This window comes from Idiotropiscis lumnitzeri, chromosome 16 (genome assembly GCF_059441095.1).
Source record: "Idiotropiscis lumnitzeri isolate Australia: NSW breed Sydney's pygmy pipehorse chromosome 16, RoL_Ilum_1.0, whole genome shotgun sequence".
Taxonomy (NCBI): Eukaryota; Metazoa; Chordata; class Actinopteri; order Syngnathiformes; family Syngnathidae; genus Idiotropiscis; species Idiotropiscis lumnitzeri.
Window position 1 is genome coordinate 9955276 of NC_142406.1, and position 20632 is coordinate 9975907.

Genomic DNA, 20632 nt, shown 5'->3' on the forward strand with positions numbered 1-20632 from the left:
GTGGAGGTGGAGGAGAAGGTGGAGAAAAGGGTGGGAAGGGTGGAGGAGAGAGAGGGTGGAGGAGAGTGGAGGAGGGAAGGTAGAGAGTAAAGTAATCCTCTCTTTACCCTTCTTTTCCACCTCCTCATTTCCACCATTCTCCTCTGTGCCTGCACATTCTCTCCTCTCCTCTCCTCTCCTCTCCTCTCCTCTCCTCTCCTCTCCTCTCCTCTCCTCCGCCTTCTCTCTCTCCTCTCCTCCGCCTTCTCTCTCTCCTCTCCTCCGCCTTCTCTCTCTCCTCTCCTCCGCCTTCTCTCTCTCCTCTCCTCCGCCTTCTCTCTCTCCTCTCCTCCGCCTTCTCTCTCTCCTCTCCTCCGCCTTCTCTCTCTCCTCTCCTCCGCCTTCTCTCTCTCCTCCACCCTTCTCACCATTTCCTCCACCTCCACCACGTACCTGTCCACCCCTCGCCACAGCTGTTTAGGATTTGGCCCACCAACCCCGGACAGGTACTCCTCCACCTCCGCCCTTCACTGCCTGCTCTCTGCCCTAACTGGGCGGCCCTTCGCTGCTGTCTGTCCTGCCTTGTCCGCCCTTCATCTGTCCTGCCTGCTCTCTTCCGGGGCAGCCTTCACTGCTGACTGTCCTGCCTGCCTGCCTGCTCTCTGTCCTGCCTTGTCCGCCCTTCATTTTTCCTGCCTGCCCATCCCCTGCCTGCCTATCCCCTGCCTGCCTATCCCCTGCCTGCCTATCCCCCTTCTGTCTCCCACTGACCTGCCTAGCTCAAGATAGCTATCAGTATTGTACGGCATGTGTCTGGATTTGAACCCAGGTACTTTAGGATCCCAACCCGCATCATTGACCACCAGGCCACGGGAGGAACAAGGGTGACTGCACCACGTGCGCCTTTGTCTTTCCCACTGACAACGCCCATTGATTAGGATATATGGACACGGAGCGAGTGAGACTTTCAAATCACTGCTAGCTCAGTGGTTGTGTCGTGCATTGGGGAACCTCAGGTCCTAGGTTCGAATCTCAACCCCGGTGTCTCTGCACACGTGGTAGATAAGTATGTCTCACCACATTATGTTGAAGCAAGCATTTACTTATTGTCAATTAAGAGAAAAACTCTTTACATGAGAGACCCTAGTCTTGCCGTCCCGTGCCCACCGAGGTGAGGTAACCTGGCATCTACCTGGCAGCCGGCCTTTGTGCCTGCCTGCTGCCCCCTCCGCCACTGTCCAGCAGCTGCCCTGTCGAGCTGGCGTTCAGTATTGTTCAGAATGTGTCGGGATTTGAACACAGGTACTTCAGGATCCCAATCCGTATCATTGACCACCAGGCCACAGGAGGAACGAGGGAGACTGCACCACGTGCGCTTTTGTCTTTCCCACTGACAAAGCCCATTGCTTAGGATATATGGACACGGAGCAACTCAGACTTCCAAATCACTGCTAGCTCAGTGGGGTGTGTTGTGCATTGGGGAACCTGTGGTCCTAGGTTCAAATCTCAACCCGGGTGTTTCTCCCCACATTTTGTTCAAGAGAGTATTTACTTATTGTCAATTAAGAGTGAAAACTCTAAGTCAGAGTCACTAGTCGTGGTGCCCATTCCTCAACCAGGACACCAAAGCGTCCATCTGGATTCCGCCCCCTTGCACCGGGTTGCCAACCTTGTGCCTGCCACTGTTGGGCAGATGCCTCGCCTGTGCGAGCTTTCGCTATTGCACTGCATATGTCGGGATTTGAACTCAGGTATTCTGGATCCCAAGCCGTGGCATTGACCACCAGGCCACGGAAGGAACGAAAGGAAGTGCACCATGTGCGCTTTTGTCTTTTGCAAGCTGACAAAGGTCGCATGTTTAAAGATACATGGACAAGCAGTGGCAGTTACTCCCAGGTCCCAGCTGGCTTAGCAGATAGAGCTGTGGGTTTGTTCACCTGAGATCCAGGGTTCAAACCCCATTGATACCAATGTCATGTATATCTTCATGTAATGTCTGCAACTAACCCTAACCAAGCTGTTCTCTCCAATGTATCTATCACTGTTCAATGTGTGTGAGCTAGAAACAGAATAAGAAGTCTACAGTACATCAATAAGTGGTATGCTTGAAGATCCTTGCAAGTGTAAGGAATGATTTATTTTATGCTTCTTTGCCATTTAATTAAAAAATTGCTGCCGACATGCGCCGCAACCTATTCGTCAGGGTGGGGCTGGGGGTTGTTGGAGCGCACTTGTTACACACCCATTTCAGCCTGCAATGGACCTCCAGTACGGGAAAAACAGCTGATATTGGCCGATATCGACGGCACTCTGAAAAGGTCGTTGCAATGACTTGGGGGGGCGGAGAGTCCCCTGCGAGCAGGCTCGTCGGTCAATACGTGAATAGCACATTGAAACAACAGGGCTAGCACCGGGCCACGGACCAATGGGTGCAGACCACAGCCATAGGGTGCCTGCGAACCCCCCAATGTAAAGATTTAAGCTCTCTGCTCTCGCGGGGGATCGAGTGACGTCTCGGCCAGCCAAAACGGATCGTTTGTTTGGAGCATCGACTTTTATATGAACGGACTACCATTCGGACCCTCGCGGCTGAAGCCAGAGGGGCGCCATCTTACGTTGCCACTGCTACTGCCGTTCATTGGCCGATATCGACTCGGAAAATGTCATCGCAATGACTGGGGGCGTTGGAGAGGAGGGACTCATTTCAATTAATTCCCTGCGCTCCATTTGTTTACCGATTGATGCCCTCTGCGGGCGACACGGTGGCCGACTGGTTAGCACGATGGCCTCACAGTGAGAGACAGCATCGGGCGTGGGTTGTATCCCGGCTCCGGCCATCCTGTGTGGAGTTTGCATATTCTCCCCGTGCTTGCGTGGGTTTCCTCCCACATTCCAAAAACATGCATGACAGGCCGATTGAACACTCGAAATTGCCCCTAGGTGTGAGTGTGAGTGCGGATGGTTGTTCGTCTCTGTGTGCCCTGCAATTGGCTGGCAACCAGTTCAGGGTGTCCCCCGCCTACTGCCCGAAGATAGCTGGGATAGGCTCCAGCACCCCCCGCGACCCTAGTGAGGAGAAGCGGTACAGATGATGGATGGATGCCCTCTGCTCTCACGGCGCGTCGAGTGACGTGGATCGACTATTATATGAACGGACTAGCAATCGGCCACTCGCGGCTGAAGCCAGAGGGGAGCCATCTTGCCTTGCCACTGCTACTGCCGTTCATTTGTCACTGAATACACTTCTCAGTGCGTTTCATGCTACAATCGCCGTCACCGGTAATGAGAGCCTCTCAGAGAACAAATTTGACATCAACCGTTCATATAATCAGTATTGCAAATTATGAGTGACAAAGTTTAGGTTTGCATAGGAGAGGGGATTTGTCCCAAACGATTTTGTTGGGAGTTGCGATATGCAAATCTTGAAAAAGCACAGAGAGAACATTTTTAAATGGTTTTACCGATGGACTGTGCTTATAGCGCTCCTACCATATTTATCGGTTCCGTCAGAGGTCGGCAATTCCATTATGATGAGACGCCCAACTCAATTGCGGGGTGTGTATATACATACACACAAATATATATACATAAAAATAGAGCTGTATCGTAAGGCTTTTCTTTAAAGCTCATGTAAATTAACTTTTCTTTTTTATAGAAGTTTTTTTTTAAGGAGATTACCGATCGTAAAGTTTTTGTTTTTTTTTTAATACGACCAGTCAAGTGATCCATGATGACTGCATGATAATGAATGACAGAGACAACAAAAAAAGAAATGACTGTATTTCAAACACAATAGTGACATTTACAACATATTGCACTTACATCAAGTGCAAAAAAAAAAACCCAAAACAACTCATTCCCAAAATCTCAAATGTAAAATGGTTTTTCACCATCGGCTCGCTTATTTTTGCTGTTCAGCCTTCCAACATTTTCCTTTTTGTATAGCAGACGTCGTCATTTCTGTTCAAAGCTTCCGTCGGCCCATTTACTTTTTACGACTCATGCTTTAGGCGCCACTTTCAGTGTCACCAATTTAACAAGTCAATTAAATTTACAACAAATAAATATATCTATTTTTACTATGAATGCCCAACATGTTGCACGTGTGCCTGTCAATATTGTTACTCATGTGAAACTCATCCAAGAACGTTTACGTCAATGCCATTTTTGTTAGACAACACAACTACATGTACTGGCTCTGCCCAGTTGAAGTACAGACCACTTGAAATCACTTCACAATTTTCATTCAAGGACAAAGGCACATCTGGAACATACAAAACGGAAGCTTGACATTTCGCTTCCAACAAAATCAAATACAAACATCTCAAAATCTTTCGGAGCGCATGGGACTCAAATGAAGCATCGTTGCTTTCATGCACAGCTCGGTCCAAAATGGCCATCATGCAGTCAGTGTTGTCCCAACACACCCAGTGAGTTAGTGACAGAACGGAGACAAAGACACCAAGTGGACGCACAAAGAAATACTCTCCCCGTCGAGTTGGCGTTTTCCACTCCAAGCTTCTGCACCTCTTGTGGGGAGAACCCTGCTAAAAGGAAAGCCTCATCTTAACATGCCTTGTCATCCATTTTCTAGGCACTCATCTGACACTCGCCTCAAAAGCCAACGAGCTGTTCAACTTTGAGCATCTTCATTGGACACGTGCAATTGTTCCTCTTCCCATCCATCTCCGCCCGTTGAGGACCTCAACATTTGTGACCTTCACTCGGGTGAATGTCGAGGATGGCGCCGACAAAAGCGCTGATGCAGTCGGAGGTGGTGACTGGAGGTGAGCTGCGACTCCGGACAGGAAAGGTGGCGAGTTCGATGCGCTGCTGTGCAGACAAAAATAAATAAAATCAATTGGCATGTTTGGGCCACATGAGACTTTTGTTGCAATCATTGCAGTTTTTGTACTTTTCTTACCCAACTTTCGTAGACACCCCCGACTCATCGTCCACATTTTAACTGCAAAAAGAAAAACACTCTTAGTTGTGAGCGGGCACTTGCTTTGTGTCTGGACTCATGAAGCCGGTCCAAGTTGCTCAGTCGGGTGCCTCCACAACGCTGACACAAATGTTTTTGCGTTAATATGACCGACTCCGCCCCCAACGCCTGCCGACACGGTCGCCCAAGAACCAGCTTTTCAACCGACATCCTCAAACAACAAAAACCTGCTTGCATCCAGACGAGCCAAACGACGAGCTGACCATCAACAATCCTTGCCAAAGAGCACTCAACCACACCATCGGCTCCAAAAACACCGTTCACGACTGCCCTCAGAACAAAAACAACCTTCGCTGGCTACGCTCAACCAAGGCAAACCACAAAGCTCACAACTCCTGTCCACCATTTCCAGGCACCCCTCGAAAAGATTATACTTATTTGTGCGCCGCTTGATTCTTCATTTGCAGAACGGCTCCTCATCCAGCTCCATCCGAGTCCTGCAACCCCCCCAAAAATTAATGAGTTGCGCCCCTTGCACATTACATTGCCAAGTTTGTTGTTACCTCTGCCCAGCCTCTCTTCTCATCCGGCTCCTCTTCCACCCGAGCACACGAATTTCATCTCGTGCAACATGGGCTCCGGCTCCTCTTCCATCCTGCAACAAGTCAAGTGCATTTGTATTGCCCAGTCAAAATCTTAACAGCGACATCTCCCGACCTAAAGCCACCAAACGGGAAAGGAAGAACTCCAAATCCCATTTGAGCGAGCTTTGAAAAAGAAACCTGGCGAAGGGACCAGAGATTGAAGAGCGATCCCGTTTCCGAGGCCGAGTGGGCAACATTTCACACAATGCGATGTTATATCTGTTTAGGAAAATCACTCGGTATAAAGTCCTTTTTACACTTTCAAGTTGCATGCACATGAACTCGCCAATGCCACTTGAAATCACTTCAAATTTTAATCAAAGGCACAAAACAGAAAGAGAAAGCTTTACAAGTCACTCCAAACATAAAAACGATAATACAAACATATACAATATATCAGAGTTTAATTTGACGAGAGAGGTCTGGTTGCAGCCACCATTTCCAGCGCCACTTTACAAGTGTTTGGACGGGAAATGGAACATACAAGCGAGCGCTGACTGTGGTGGACAATTGTCATCTGCAGGGACAAGGGGGGTGGCGGACTGAGAAGGGTCGCCGCAGCCAGCCCCGTTTGGCCTCGACACGTCGCTCGGAACAAATCCCCATCATGCACACCACGTGAGGAAGTGACAGAGCGGAGACAAACGCACCGAGTCGAAAAACAAAAATACTCTCCTGTCGAGTCGGCGCTTTGCTCGCCAAGTGTCGTAGCATCCGCTCCTCTCGTCCGAGAACGCTACGGGGAGGACAAAGTCGTCTTAACGTGCGTCTGCATCCATTTTATTGGGCAACACTCGCCTCAAAAGTCAACAAGAAGTTCATCTTGGAGCGTCTTCATTGGACGGCTGCAGTCCTTCCTCTTCCCGTCGTCGTGCGCCACTTGATGGATCTGCAATGCATTTTGGGACGCTCCTTCAGCTCCTCCTTCAGCCTGCAAAACAACCACATTAATGCACTTTTGGAGATTGTCATGAATTCAATATTTTTTAACCCACTTCTGACCCTGTTCTTGTTCTCCAAAGTGCCTCCTGTTCACCCGACTCATCGTCCACTTTTACTTTGACTGCAAAAAGAAAAACACTCTTAGTTGTGAGCGGGCACTTGCTTTGTGTCTGGACTCATGAAGCCGGTCCAAGTTGCTCAGTCGGGTGCCTCCACAACGCTGACACAAATGTTTTTGCGTTAATATGACAGACTCCGCCCCCAAGGCCTGCCGACACCGTCGCCCACAAACCAGCTTTCCAACCGACATCCTCAAACAACAAAAACCTGCTCTGCATCCAGACGAGCCAAACAACGAGCTGACCATCTCCAACAATCCTTGCCAAAGAGCACTCAACCACAACCACACCATCGGCTCCAAAAACACCGTTCACGACTGCCCTCTTTGGCATCAGACCTTTCCTGCTCCTCCAACAACTCCAACAAGCCTCCTTCGCTACGCTCAACCGAGGCAAACCACAAAGCTCACAACTCTGTCTCCTCCTGCGCATCGTTTACAAGCACACCTCAAACAGATTATACTTATTTGTGTGCCGCTTGATTCTTCATTTGCGGAACGGCTCCTCTTCCTCATCCCATCCAGCTCATGCCGAGTCCTGCAACCCAGAAAGAAATTAATTGTGCCTGTCGCATATCAATTTGCAGCCTTTCCATCCATCAGGCTCCTCTTCCGCCCGACAAATGTGCTTTTGTGCACGTTTCGTCTTGACACTGCACACCGCAGTTCTCGATGTCTCAATTGTTTCACTCGCACGTATTTGTTGGTTTTCTTTCCCTCGTCTGGTGGCTCGTGTTGCCTCTCGCTCATCTCACACCAACGCCACCTTGGAACATAACGTGCAAGAGTACTATTACAATTTATATTTGCACAGGAAACAAAAAAAAATACCAAAAGTAGACTCAGTGGCCATGCGTTTCGTGATCTTTCCTTTCATCCGGCTCCTCTTCCACCCTACAAAAACAATTTCATCTTTTGTGCATTTGCACTTATTACGCTGCTGTGGTGCAACATGGGCTCCTCCACCCTGCAACAAGTACATTTGTAGAGCCCTTTATTCACAAAAGAGTCTCAAAATCTAAACAGTCGACGAAAGGTCGGCGACGTCCCCTACAGAAGAAAACCTGAAATTGAAAGATCAATCCCCTTCCAGGACGGCCAGGCTGCAACGGAGGCCGAGTGGGCAACATTTCACACACGCCGTGTTATATATACAAGGAAGAAAACAACACGAGACTTCATTTCATGAGTCAAAACATAGCAGGTCGTCGGCAGAGAAGCGGTTCTGGCCCGGTCGCTCGGTGCACAAGCCACACAGCAACAAAGTCATGTGACGTGTCACCGACTTGATTGGAGAGTCGACTGTCTGTTGGGTGCACTCGCCCGTCCTTTTGAGCACCGTGCAAAACGCATAATGTTAGCAAAATTAGTCGTGTGCTGCTCACGTCATTTTGTGCATGAATAATTCCAACCCTCGTCCGGTGGTTCTTGATGCCTCTCGGAACATCACACTCCGCCGCCGCCCGACAACCTGCAAGTCAAAAACACGGACCGGGGGTGGGGGGGGGGACAATGACAAGTCATTAAAACAGACTGAAACAACAAAATGTGTGGATGAGTCATATGCTGATTTATTTTTGGCTGAATGGCCAAACTCAAAATGTCTCAATACCAGCACGTGTCGTTCAGTGACAGCGGAGACAACAAAGTGCAAAGAAATACTCTCCGTCGTTGGCGCTTTGCTCTCCAAGGGCCGTAGCATCTGCTCCTCTCGTCGTCGTGTGTCACTTGCTCATGTTCGTGCTACGAGTTTTGTTACTTCTGTCCAGTCTTTCATTCTGATCCTCCATCCTGCAAACACAAGCACATAAACGCAGACAATTACTTTTGAGACTGTCACTTGGATTGTTTTACTTTAATACGTGTACTTATGACCCTGTTCTGGTTCTCCAAGGTGCCTCCTGTCCCAACGGGCTTCCTCTTCACCCTGCAACAAGTCAAGGGCGGCGGCTGAGTGGGCAACATTTAACACAACGCCGTGTTATAAATGAACTTAAACAATATGAGACTCCATATCTTGCGTCAAAACACGGCAGGTCGTCGGCAGAGAAGCGGTTCTTCCTCAACACCTGGCCCGGTCGCTCGGTGCAGAATCCTCACAGCAAAAGCATCACAAAGTCACGTGTAGTGTCACCGACTTGATTGGAGCGTCGACTTTGTTGGTTTCACTCGCCGTCCTTTCGTCCAACCTGCAAAATGAATAATGTGCGATTTGTTGCGTGCTGCTCACGTCATTTTGTGCATGAATAATTCAAACCCTCGTCTGGTGGTTCTTGATGCCTCTCGGACCATCACACTCCGTCGCCGCCCGACAACATCCTGCAAGTCAAAGACTGTTAAAACAGACTAAAGATCAAAACACATGTAATGGACAAGTCATACACGGACGCAGTTATGGTCAAAATAATCTGCCTATAACTTCTCGGCCATATTTCTTCACCCTCCACTTATTTTATTGATGTCCGCGTACTTTCTTTCCCAAGTGTTTTGTCACCCCAAAACACACTTGTGTATGTCCTCATTAGCCTGGTCCAGGTCCTCTTGGTTCCCCTCAGCAAATCCGGTGCCTCCACAACCCTGAAACGCAGAGAGGGGTTGGGGTGGATGGTATATCAAATATTAGTTATTGATATGATATTATTAGGGGATGTTAGTGTCGATCAATATGCTGAGTCCACCCTCAAAGCCGACACTGCACACTCTGGCCTTCAATTGCCATCCTCTCACAAGTAAACAACTGCTCTGGATCCAGGCAAACAACTAAAGACCATCTCAAGCAAGACCACCAGACTCCAACAATCAGCCCTCCAAACACTTTCTATGCCTGCCCTCATTTCAAGCCAACCTTTCTAGCACAGCACACAACGAGCATCCAGAACCAAAAGTCAACCAAGGCGCGCCACAGAGCTCAACATGCTTCCCCCTCCTGTTCACACGCTCCCCACGCAACTTTAACGTTTGCGTGCTGCTTGATTCTTGACTTGATGTGGAATTGCTTGTTCTCCTCGTCCCATTCTGCTCCTCTTGCAGCCTGCAAAACACACGCGCACCATTACTTCCGTGCGAGTAACTTCATTTGTGCGTGTGTACATTTCACCCTCATCTAATCTCTTCACCCTGAGAGAAAAATACAGAAAACTTAAAAAAAAATTACATCCAAAAACAAAACAGTACACTAGCTTCTTGACAGTTAGATTTATTTGCAGTAAAGGTTTTTTGCTTTCAAGTAGATGCTAAGTGAAGCAAACAGGCATTCGTGGTTTAAAACGAATCTCAAGAATTAAGATTAAATTGATTTTTTTTAACTGCTCTACTATTCCAAAACAACAAATACAAAAGAGATTCACTTACCATTCCTCGCACCGAGTTGGACTGAACTTTCAGTGTGGACAGTGGTTCGCATGTCACTTCAGCTCATTTGTGGAATTGACAAAAGCAGTTTTTGTTCAGGCACAGAAAAGTTGCACATTTGGACACAGTATGGACTTCATAATTGGACCAAGATGTAGGGGGAAAAAAATTAATCGCTTTAGACAAGAGCAAACATTTTCAGGTATTCAGTGTGTACAGTTATATTCACAAATGTCACACAAGCTGAAACATTACTCTAATTTATTTTCACCTGGTCAAATGTCCTCTTGCTCGCTTTGTATTTTAGGATGCTGTGTTCATTTTTAGTTCTGGAGAGAATCAACAGAAATTCAGTTGATATCTCAACATGTTAATTTTGTAATAATTACAAATCTTAACTCAAGTAGCATTTTCTAAAGGAAATGCATGCAAGAGTTTAAAGCCGTTGACATAGTGCATTTTATTTCGGATCGCAAATACATCATTGGGGCCAACTTTAGCAAATTACCATCAAACTAAATCTACTATAAACAAACGGTATGATCTCATGTTAGCACGAGAAGTGTACAATCAGATACAATTTTTCATTTTCACACAACTTACTTCAAAATGGAGAGATGATCCAATATTGCAGTCATAAAATGGTGTCGTGCTTCGCCGGCCAAATAGGATTAAGTGCCCCCCACGACCATAAATGAGAGAAACGCTTGCAAAAGGTTCCAACGTACATGTTGGTTATCTATCAACTGGCAATGGAAGACTAGAGTAGTGATTTTTGGCTGTATTTGGAGTGGAAAGGGTTTAAAAGTGAATTCCTGACAACCGCCGTCAAGGGTTAGACAAAAATTACATTCACACGTTCACAAGACACAGATTCAAGGAAAATAAATTGCACATTGGTACAACCCAGCACATGAATAAAAAAAATACAAATGCAATGATGCAATGGGCCTACCGCAGATTGGGTGAGGGGATGAAATTTTTTTGTTTGACGCCAACGGTAAACTTCGTAAGACCAGACAATGAAATGAAAAATCATTGAAAAAATGTTACACATAACTTAACTAAAATTCACCATATTCAACAAACACCAAAAAACAACAACCAATAATAAAAAAAAAAACCAACAGTTCGATTCCCAAGTACAAAGTCATAAAGTTTGTCATTTATAACACTTAAAAGAAGCAAAGCAAAAAGCTGGCCAGCATTAAAAAAAAAAACAAAGCAAAAAAAAAAAAATTAAAAAACCACGAAGTGCTAGAATCAAGCAAAAGAATGAGAATTGTAACGTCCTGTGCTCAAACCTCAAACGCCGTTACATCCCTCAAGTGTCCAAATCCTGCAAAAAGCAAAATGTCATAAAGATAAACAGCAAAAAACGGCAAAAAAGACAAACATTTGCTCTGTACTCACTTAGCTGAGGAAAAGCCACGCAGTCGGACGCCATTTTGCCGCACCTGCTATTTGATGATTCGCATCGTGCGCACCTGTCTTCAATTCACCTGCAATTCTGACGCCACGTCTGCCAATCCAACCTTCTTCTTCTTTTGCTTGTTCAACGTCGTTTTGCACACTAGCGCGACCCGGTGACCTGTCAAGATGACTGCATTGGCTTCGCTTGAAAATTGGTGCTTAAAGTTCACGACACTAAAATAAAAATGAATCACATGCCACAAATAAAGAATGGCAACCTGGCTATCATAAAACCACGCGACATGGTCTTCAGGCGCCACTTTGTCCCCATCTCCTGGTCTGTAGGAGAAGTGCAGTCGTTGACAACTTCCGGAAATCTAAAACAAACATACGAGTCGTATTTCGATTTGTATCTCGTGCTATATTATAATTTCATTTTAGAAATAAAAATAGAAAATTAAACTGTTGTTCGACTTTTCCTTACTCGTTCCAGAAAACAAACATTCTTCTTCTTTGCGTTTCCGTTTACTTTTTTTCTCGAAACTAGACATAAGGAGACCTACTACCAATTGCGCTTCCAATGCATAACTTTTTTTTTCCGCGTGCGTGCCCTTGAATATTTTTTTTACTTCATTATTATTATTATCACTAGTAGTAGTCGTATTATTATTAGAAGTAGTTGTAGTAGTAGTCGTATTATTATTATTATTATTATTATTATTGTAGAACTTCAATCGTACAAAACAAATTGGCATAGTACATTGTTAACATAAGATTGAAAAGCTAACAGACAAGTCTCAAGAAAGTATCAACAAAATAATACAAAAGATTAATAAAATAAATATTAATAATCATTAAAACAAAAAACAACAACAACAACGTGTCCTTGAATATGGAGAACGGAAACTAAGCATTGTGGTTTAAGTGACGTCAGCGAAAAGGGTCTATTGGGATTGGACCATAGGCTACCTATGTCTACGTCACCGCCCTTCTGATCCCATTCATGAAGCTGCTTTAATACAAAATGTGTCTACGTCATATGCGTCCCTTTAAAAAAAAATAGGAGGGTGGCGCCTGTCCCTTTAAGAGTTATGTAGCTGGGCTGGTCGATGTCGGACGAGCGACCGTGCGCCTTTCTGCCTGAGCTCCGGCTGCCATCCTCATCATGGCCTCCACGCCGCCGCTGCCGAGGATGAAGCGATCAACCAGCGGCCCTTCCCTTCCCAACGCGGAGACGGACGTGAAGCCGAAACAGAGGCACCGGTAGAGGCGAGCCGCGCCGGGGAGAGCCGCCTCACAGCCAATGCCACCCCGGTCTCCCCCTAAAGCCAAGTACGGCTACTCGATAAAGGAGGGTGCAAACCCGGACGGTGGCAGAAACATGTCAACAAACAGGGATTATTCCGTTAATCTATCGGTGCAGCAAGTGCTGAGTCTTTGGGTGCAAGGGACGGCGTTGCAGCAATTCACAGGTATGCATGCCGGTTGTGGGCGCTCGAGTGGCATTCAAATCGGAATAAAGCGGCGTATTGTGATATTTGTGCTCACATGCAGAGCCACTACCACGCATTACTATCACATGGGAATGAATGACGACTCGTCAGGCAGTGGGCAACATGAGAAATGTCATTGCTGGCCAATTTGTATTTTTGTGACGTGTGTGCACCCTTGTGTGAACTGAATGACGTGTATCCCCCCCACTCTTTGTCTAGCTTGCCATTTAGCGTGTAGGGTTTAAAAATCCATGCCTTTGTCAATGTGATTTTCAGTGGTCAGGTCTATTTTTGCCCTTAATTTGACAGGTGAAGTTTAAAACATGACTTAATAGTCTGTCCTGTCAGTAGAAAATAAATTGAGAAATGGTGCACATGTTGTCTAAACAGTGAGCATTTTTACGTTCATTGCAAGGGTTCCGCTAAAATTAATACATTAGAGAAAGGCTGTATTAATGCTTCTTCATTAAATATTTACACAGATTTTTACGGTGTAGGTTCGAAGAGGTCAAATCTGACATCTGTCTAATAAACACAAACTTTATTGATAAAAAGACCGTCTTGTAGACCACACCTGCCACGTGACATTAATCACACTCATATTCACACTTAGGAGCATTTTGGAGCCTTAAATGAACCGAACACTCACATTCCCCCACCCCATGTACTTTGAATGACTTCTCAAGTCAAGCCATTTTTGTGACATGGGTACATTAAAGTGTAAAATAAATTATGTTTATCGCCCCCTTTTTTTTAGCTACCCACTAACAAGCTGATTTAAAAATCAATGTTGTTCGAAAAGTTGATACACATGTTAATTGCTAGCTAGTGGAAGAGCATTTAATTGTTCTATCTGTCATTTCATGTTGAGGGTGTCGATAAAAGAATATGTAATTTCCCGCACTCAAGCAAAAATAAGAATAAAATAATCGTGAATAGATTTTTCTTGCCCTGTGCAAACAGGTTTCCCCAAAATGACTGCAGACAATCCAGACCCAGCTAGTCAAATTATTTGTGCTGGATTGTTTCATCTGTGCAGGAACTGAGGATTTTTCTATCATAAATGATTCCTCTAACTATGTGCAGAACATAAAAAGACCGGACGTGTAGTCATATCCGATTGCAACACCACCACCTTTTCGAGCCGCTTGCTTTGCATCCTGCGTGTTGAGCAACGTGTCGGGCATGAGTGAAAAAGAGGTAGTGGATGATGCTGAGTCAGCAGGAAGCTCGAGCGCATGTAGAGCTGCGTGAAAGCCGAGGCGCAACGCAACGTAGTGTGCGGTGATGAGAAGGGTTTAGAATTCTGCCACCTGATCCTCCCACCCCCTCCCCACTCCACTCCCATACCAACCCAACCAGGTGAAAAATGACCTACCGAGACATGAAATGGGGTCACAGTGAGAATGTGTGCAGCAATATCCACTCACCGTTACATCGGCACAATGGAATGAGGTCCAGTACACGAGATGATCTGACAGCTCTTTTTTTTTTTGTATGTTTTTGTGTACTTACTGATAAGTATTAACTTTAGTCTATATCTTATGATACGCTGTCCTTTTTTATCTTTCGCGCCCTAAATTTGGTCTGGTCACTTTTCTGTCTTATAATAATGATTATTACCATCCTGGTGATAAGAGAGCATTTCTGTCTTTCGCCCTTTAACCCATCCTCCGAAATGTTGGTTTAGTCCAATGCTTCTCAATTATTTTCTGTTACGCCCCTCCTAGCAAGAAGAAAATAATTTGCGCCCCCCCCCCACCAATTCGCCGCAGCCTCTATAAATATTTATTTTCGTTGCAAAACAAACCAAAAGAGAGCGCCACTGCCAACTACAGGAGTGCATGTGCAATTACAGTTTATTGTAGTAAAGCGGGAAAAAAAGCACACGCCCCCTCAGCATCGCATTCCTCCTCCCCCCGGGCCTCCGCCCCACTATTTGAGAAGCACTGGGTTACTAGCTTTAAACCAGAACATGATTTTGCACCTATTTGGTTCTCAAAGGGTGTTTGCTTCTCAAATCCCGCCCATCCATGGCTGATTGTGGTACTGGTCCTCCTGTGGTTCCTCTCACTCTCAAAAACAGCTCAGTGTAAATCCAGCCCGCCGCCTTAATTGGGCGACAGATGCTCCGTCAGTGCAACCAGATCTAGTTGAAGGATGACAGAATGCCTCTCGCGACCGCCTTCTGATTTGTATTTGTTCTCACCCGTCCCGTCTCGGATGTTGCCGTCCTGATTTGACGGCTTTAACTGGACAGCAGCGACGGCAGATTTAACAGCGCCTGCTGTCACATGGGACAAAGAGCCTCTGTGCGTCTGTGCAGGGCAGGCGCATCTCTCTGCTCGGCCTGGTCGCTAATAATTGCCAGATGAATAAATAAACTGGAACAGTTAGCAAAAATAGTTTTTTGCGTTTGAGGTGTGGAACCCAAATTATTACCGACAGACCCATTCATTAATTTCCCTTTTACTCACATTTGACAGATTTGTGTGTTTTTGGGCCCATTGTTAAATTTTTTTTTTAATTTCCCCATTAGAGATGTGGTACTGGGTGTTCCTGTGGTGTCTCTTCTCCTCACTCTTTGTCCACGGGGTGGTGGGACTGCTCATGTTCGTCATGCTGCAACGCCACAAGAGAGGCCGTCTCATCACCGTCGTGCTGGTCAGCGTGGGTTTCCTGGCCTCGCTCTCCGGAGGCGTCATCACCAGTAAGTTGTTGTTTCTTGGATTGTTTTCCGTGCTTGGTCATGTTTTTTATTTTTTCATATGAGCTCAGCAGTCTTCAGCATCCGTTCAGCCTGGGGATGACAGTTGATGGTATTTGCCGGCTTATGTCAACCACAGGTGGGGCTGACAAGGGTGGAGGCAGCTGCTTGTGATCGTGATTCAGATTTTTAGACCACTTAAGGAAGAATGTAAACATAAAATATATTTTTGCATTTTTTTATCCTACCATTTTATAAGGAACAAATCGAGGTGGTGCTCTTGGAGATGGTCCAAAGCGGAGAATTTTCACTCCTGGTAATTTAGCCGTATTGTCCCTAAGGCTGCACTTGATCATCAAACTGCCCGATGACATTTTTGTCAATGAACGTCTGGATGTCGTGTCAACAACTTTGTCCAGTATTTGGCATTTATCTGACGCTAACGGTGGAAACACTGTCAGCGCATCGACTACTGCAGCTCTGCTTACCTTTTAGCTTTTACATGCTAGGGCTTCTGCTTATTCCTGTCAATGGGGCGTGGCAGTTATGTAAATGAGAGGCACATTTTAGAAAAATATTATTTTTAAAATTCCATGTCTTCAATAGAAACTTGACACTTCATAATTAAGGAAATAGATTTGACGTTCACTCTATTGTCTGACTGTGTAAAAAAAAAAAAAAATGAGCATTCTCATTTCATTCATCTCTTGCTGTGGTGGTGTGCCTAAATTTGTGGCGTTCTGAAAACCCCTATTCTCTTTGTTTAGCTGCTTTCCCCGTTCACCTTTTCAAACACACCACATTGTGTTTAACAGCTGAATCTAATCTAGTGCATTGTTGTGCGCCGATCGATTCAGCCGCTCTCGCTGGTTTAAGCTTGGTTCTTAAAATAGACAAGACAATATATTATTAATGTTTAGCAAAAAGGAAGCGTCCGCACCCACACTTACTATGTGTACATACTCTCAGGAGAACGTCAAAACGGAAAGGTAAATAAGATGCTCTTGTTTCGATCCAATTTGAATTCCATCGAGGAGGTGTTAAAGCAGACTAATTGTGCACTTTGTTTTTTTTTCGTTCCCAGATGTGTTAAATTCTAGCACAACTTCCACACCCTCGTATTTGTCTTGCTGAAACCAACACATTTTTAGGGGCTTGTGAAAATAATTCAGACCTTATCGTAAGATGATTGCCGCCGGGCCAATGACTAGACGTGGAACCTAAATTTTGGAACCGCAGCTCATCTCACCAGTAAGTGTATGCGCAACAGTGGGCTGGATTCTCCCCAAACCTGGCATTTGACAGGGGTGTGTAGACTTTTTCTTTTTTTTTTTTTTGTTCTCTGAAAGTGAAACTGTTGTTTTTCATGCAACAAACTCTTTAAGGCTATTTCTCTCCATTGATCAGAATTCCCAGTTATTAGCCACATCCCTAATGGAGATGCATATCGTAAATTTCAGAGGAACTGTAAATATGATCACCATTGTCGTCTGTGTTTATTTGGTTCACGCTTGTGGCACGGTTTCTTTCCATCAGGCGCAGCAATAGCGGGTGTGTACCGCGTGGCAGGGAAGGACATGGCACCGCTGGAGGCTCTGCTTCTCGGCGTTGGTCAGACCAGCCTCTCCGTCGTCATATCCTTCTCTCGCATCCTGGCCACACTTTGAAATGAAGGTAATCCTTGAAGGACACTGACTTTATGAACGGCAGCCAATCAGAGACTTTAAATCGGCCTCCGTTTTGTTACTGCCGCAATTGCGAGCATACCTTCTTTGCAAATGCAGCGGCAGGCAAACACCGCCATCCTCAGCTTCTGGACTGAAAGCCATGTTGGGGGGTGTTTCCAGAGGTAACTTTGTGCCAACAGTCTTCTCTGGGATGTCTTTAGTGGACAGTGACTCTTGAAGGGTCCTCTTATTTGGGATTAATAGGAAATTTTCAAAGCAACAAAACTACCGTGAGTTCCTTTCTCGATTCCGCTCTGAGAACAAAAGTTGAGCACTGATGATCCAACAGCTGTTAACACCTATACAGTATTAATAATCACACCGAGGTTTGATGCCACGGTGCACTGATTCTCATTATCATTCCTTTTCCGTACATAATTTCAATGCTGCATTATCCAATTGCAGCGAGCAGGAAAGAGTGGTGTGAATTCACATGAAAATCAGTGCCAAAAACTGCTTGGGAGTGAAAGTTTGGGAGCATTGCTATGATTGTCTGTGCTTCATTTTTACAGGATAGATATCACTGGATTTAATGCGCTTTTTATTTATTTATTTATTTTTGTTTACAACGTAAACTGGTGAATGATAAAGAACTGCCTGTTTGAGTCTTTGGGAACAAATGGGCTCAAATTTGCTCGATATTTTCTACCCTTTTGCAAATCGATATATCCAGTTTTTATTTTTTAAGTTTGCTGCTTGACAGTGACTGAGAGTACCTAAATTGTTTGAGAGTCCTCATCTTAAGCCTCCTTTTGCTGCTGTCCTCTCAAGTCGTTTTTTTTTTTTTTCTTTTCAAAACCCGTGTCCCTTAAGTTTTAAAGGTTTGATTTGTCAAATCCGAGCAAGCTAGTAACTCTTCACATTTCACTTCAAACCCAAAGTGGGCGCCTTGATCCCGCATAACTCTCCAAAAAAAAAATATATGCCAACTTCCATAGCTTAAGCGAGAGTAAAAAATTAAATGGACAAATATTTGTACTGAAGCCGGGCGCATGCTTACAAACGTTGCTGTTGCTTCTTGGCGACAAAAGTGTTTTCAAGGGAAATTGAATTGACGCTGGCTTGTTCACGGGCTTACAAATGGACTCTTTGCATTTTGCACTGAATTTACTCTTGCCTTCTTTTAGCGTGTGCCGATGCAACTCTGGTGTGACACAGTACACCGAAATGAGTGATAGCATCCTTGTTTTATTTTTCGGTCTGACTGCTTGAATGATATTGTTTTAGCTCATGTAGGGAATAGACGAGTTTGTGTCATTGGATTAAAAAAATAATAATAATAATTAAATGGTTCCCTAATTAATGTAATGCATAATTCAAACAGCACATGAAGTAAACAGGTATTTATACCAAAGTATCACTGATATCCTAGCTTTATTTCTCCTGTCTCATTTTAGTGACGCATAATTTTTCTGAATGAATTGCTGCTTCAAGATTGGTAGTAAAATGTCATGAGCGATATGAGTCAGTGTTTGGAGTTTTTTTTCTTTCTTTTTTGGTGTGTGCCTTTCTCAAGGTAAGCGCCTATTCAGTAGCGTTATGTAACTGACATGGCTCACCTTCACTACCAGTTTAGTACACAAGAGGGCGTCATTGCCCTGAATTAAAAGCGCTTGATGAATGCTTTCTCTGTAATTGTGTTGCCCATGATTCAGAACTTCTTCAACGCCGCTTATAAAACTATAATTGGAAAGCCAACCCAAACCAGCCATTTGAATCCATAACAATGTATTTTCCGGATGAATTATTTCCCTCGTTTTTCAGGGACCAATGCCGAGTTGCTTGTGACTCATCTGCTGTGTTGGCACATAATTCTTTAAATATATGTATTTGCTCTTTGTGCGTGTAATTTCCTCATACATGTATGATATTTACGGTGCTGTTGCAGTGTGTGTGTGTGTGTGTGTGTGTGTGTGTGTGTGTGATGCTACCAACAACAGTTTTGTTTTTTTTTCAGTTGATGTGGTTTTAGATTATGCCCAAAAGCAGTATTTCCCAACTGTGTTAAAAGAATCTTCACACCACACAAATATGCCACAAAAAGTCAATTTACTGAAATCATGATTGTGTCAGACTGAGATCTGTGAACGCAAAGCTCTTATTTTCATGTATGAATGTATGCATTCACAGGTTAATTCTTTCTACTGCCATCTAGGAATGGATGTGTTCTGCCTGTCATTGTCGCTGGCGTATAATCCTGCAGATATTATTTGCAGAAAAAAGAAATAATGATTATTTTCGGACCAATTAACCTGACCAAATCATTCTGATGATCTCTCAGTGCCGGTGTTTGGGAATCACTGGCCAAAAGCATAAAATCAAAGGCATGCAGGGTTGCGTAATGTGTTTTTGTGGCAAAAGTGCAAGCCAATGCTTTCATCCTGAGCTGCATGTCGAGGAGGGTGCCATAGTATTATGATAATAGCACACACATGTATTCGCACAGTTGTGCCATGAGCAAATGTGAATATACTTTTTATTTTTCCGGTCAACTGCAGTTTTGAAATACGGTCGTAGCCGTGTGTTTGTGTCTACTGCAATATAAGGAGACATCCAGGAACAATAAATCCTCTCGAGGCATTGAGCATGCTGTTGCAACGCTCCGTTACTCCCACCTCTTTTATTGCAACCAACAAAAAAAATGCCCTCTCACTCTGTCACCCAGATGCCGCATTCGCCCGTCCCCGTGAGACTCAAAGTGATTGCTAACGTGTGAATGGACTGCGGACAATCTTAACGAGAGACGATGTTGTCCAAAAACCCAAAAGTGGCACTTGTAGATAATGTATAATAATTTTTTTTATGGTTTTTGTACCAGCCAAACTGCTGATATTTATAACAATGGCTTATTTATGTACAAATTGTTCCTTGTAAATATCAACTGTCAGTTGAAATAAAAATCTTTTTAGAATACGATATAGTGTGGACTTGTTTAATTTGTGTCGTCGTCACACTTAAGTATTATTAGTATAGTTGTGCCTTCAGAAGTGTTTTTTTTTTCTATTTTGGCAGATAATGAGAAATTCTTCCAAAAAGTGTCTGCAAGCTTTTTATTGCCACTCTCAGTTGAAGGTAATTACATACTCTGTATACCCAACGGCATAGATTTGCCTCACGGCAGTCAGTTTAGCCAAATGCTAACAAACAATGCAAAATGCCATAGACGGGCTAATGAAAAGCATTAGTGTGTTTGTTATAAAGTACAAGATGATGACATCACACAAATTTGGGGAGGGGGGTTTGTGATTCTTGAACAGATTGGGGCACCACTGTATTATGTGAATATCAAACCTTTGGTTCTCATTATCCTATA

The 20632-nt window shown here is 44.6% G+C and overlaps 1 protein-coding gene and 1 long non-coding RNA gene across 5 annotated transcripts in view; one reads left to right on the forward strand and one right to left on the reverse strand.

Annotated features, from left to right (window-relative positions):
* Positions 1-4158: 4158 nt before the first annotated feature.
* Positions 4159-20632, reverse strand: part of LOC148321308 (uncharacterized) — a 93444-nt gene continuing 76970 nt past the window's right edge. For all 4 annotated transcript variants that reach the window (XR_015847018.1, XR_015847021.1, XR_015847020.1 and 1 more), the window contains one exon: positions 4159-4523. This is a non-coding gene — a long non-coding RNA (uncharacterized LOC148321308). The remainder of the gene's footprint in view (positions 4524-20632) is intronic.
* Positions 12573-20232, forward strand: tmem170b (transmembrane protein 170B). Its single transcript, XM_088278643.1, has 4 exons — positions 12573-12864; positions 15425-15595; positions 17129-17266; positions 19985-20232. The coding sequence occupies exons 1-3, from the start codon at positions 12696-12698 to the stop codon at positions 17257-17259; spliced, it is 471 nt and encodes a 156-aa protein (XP_088134769.1). The 5' UTR covers positions 12573-12695; the 3' UTR covers positions 17260-17266; positions 19985-20232.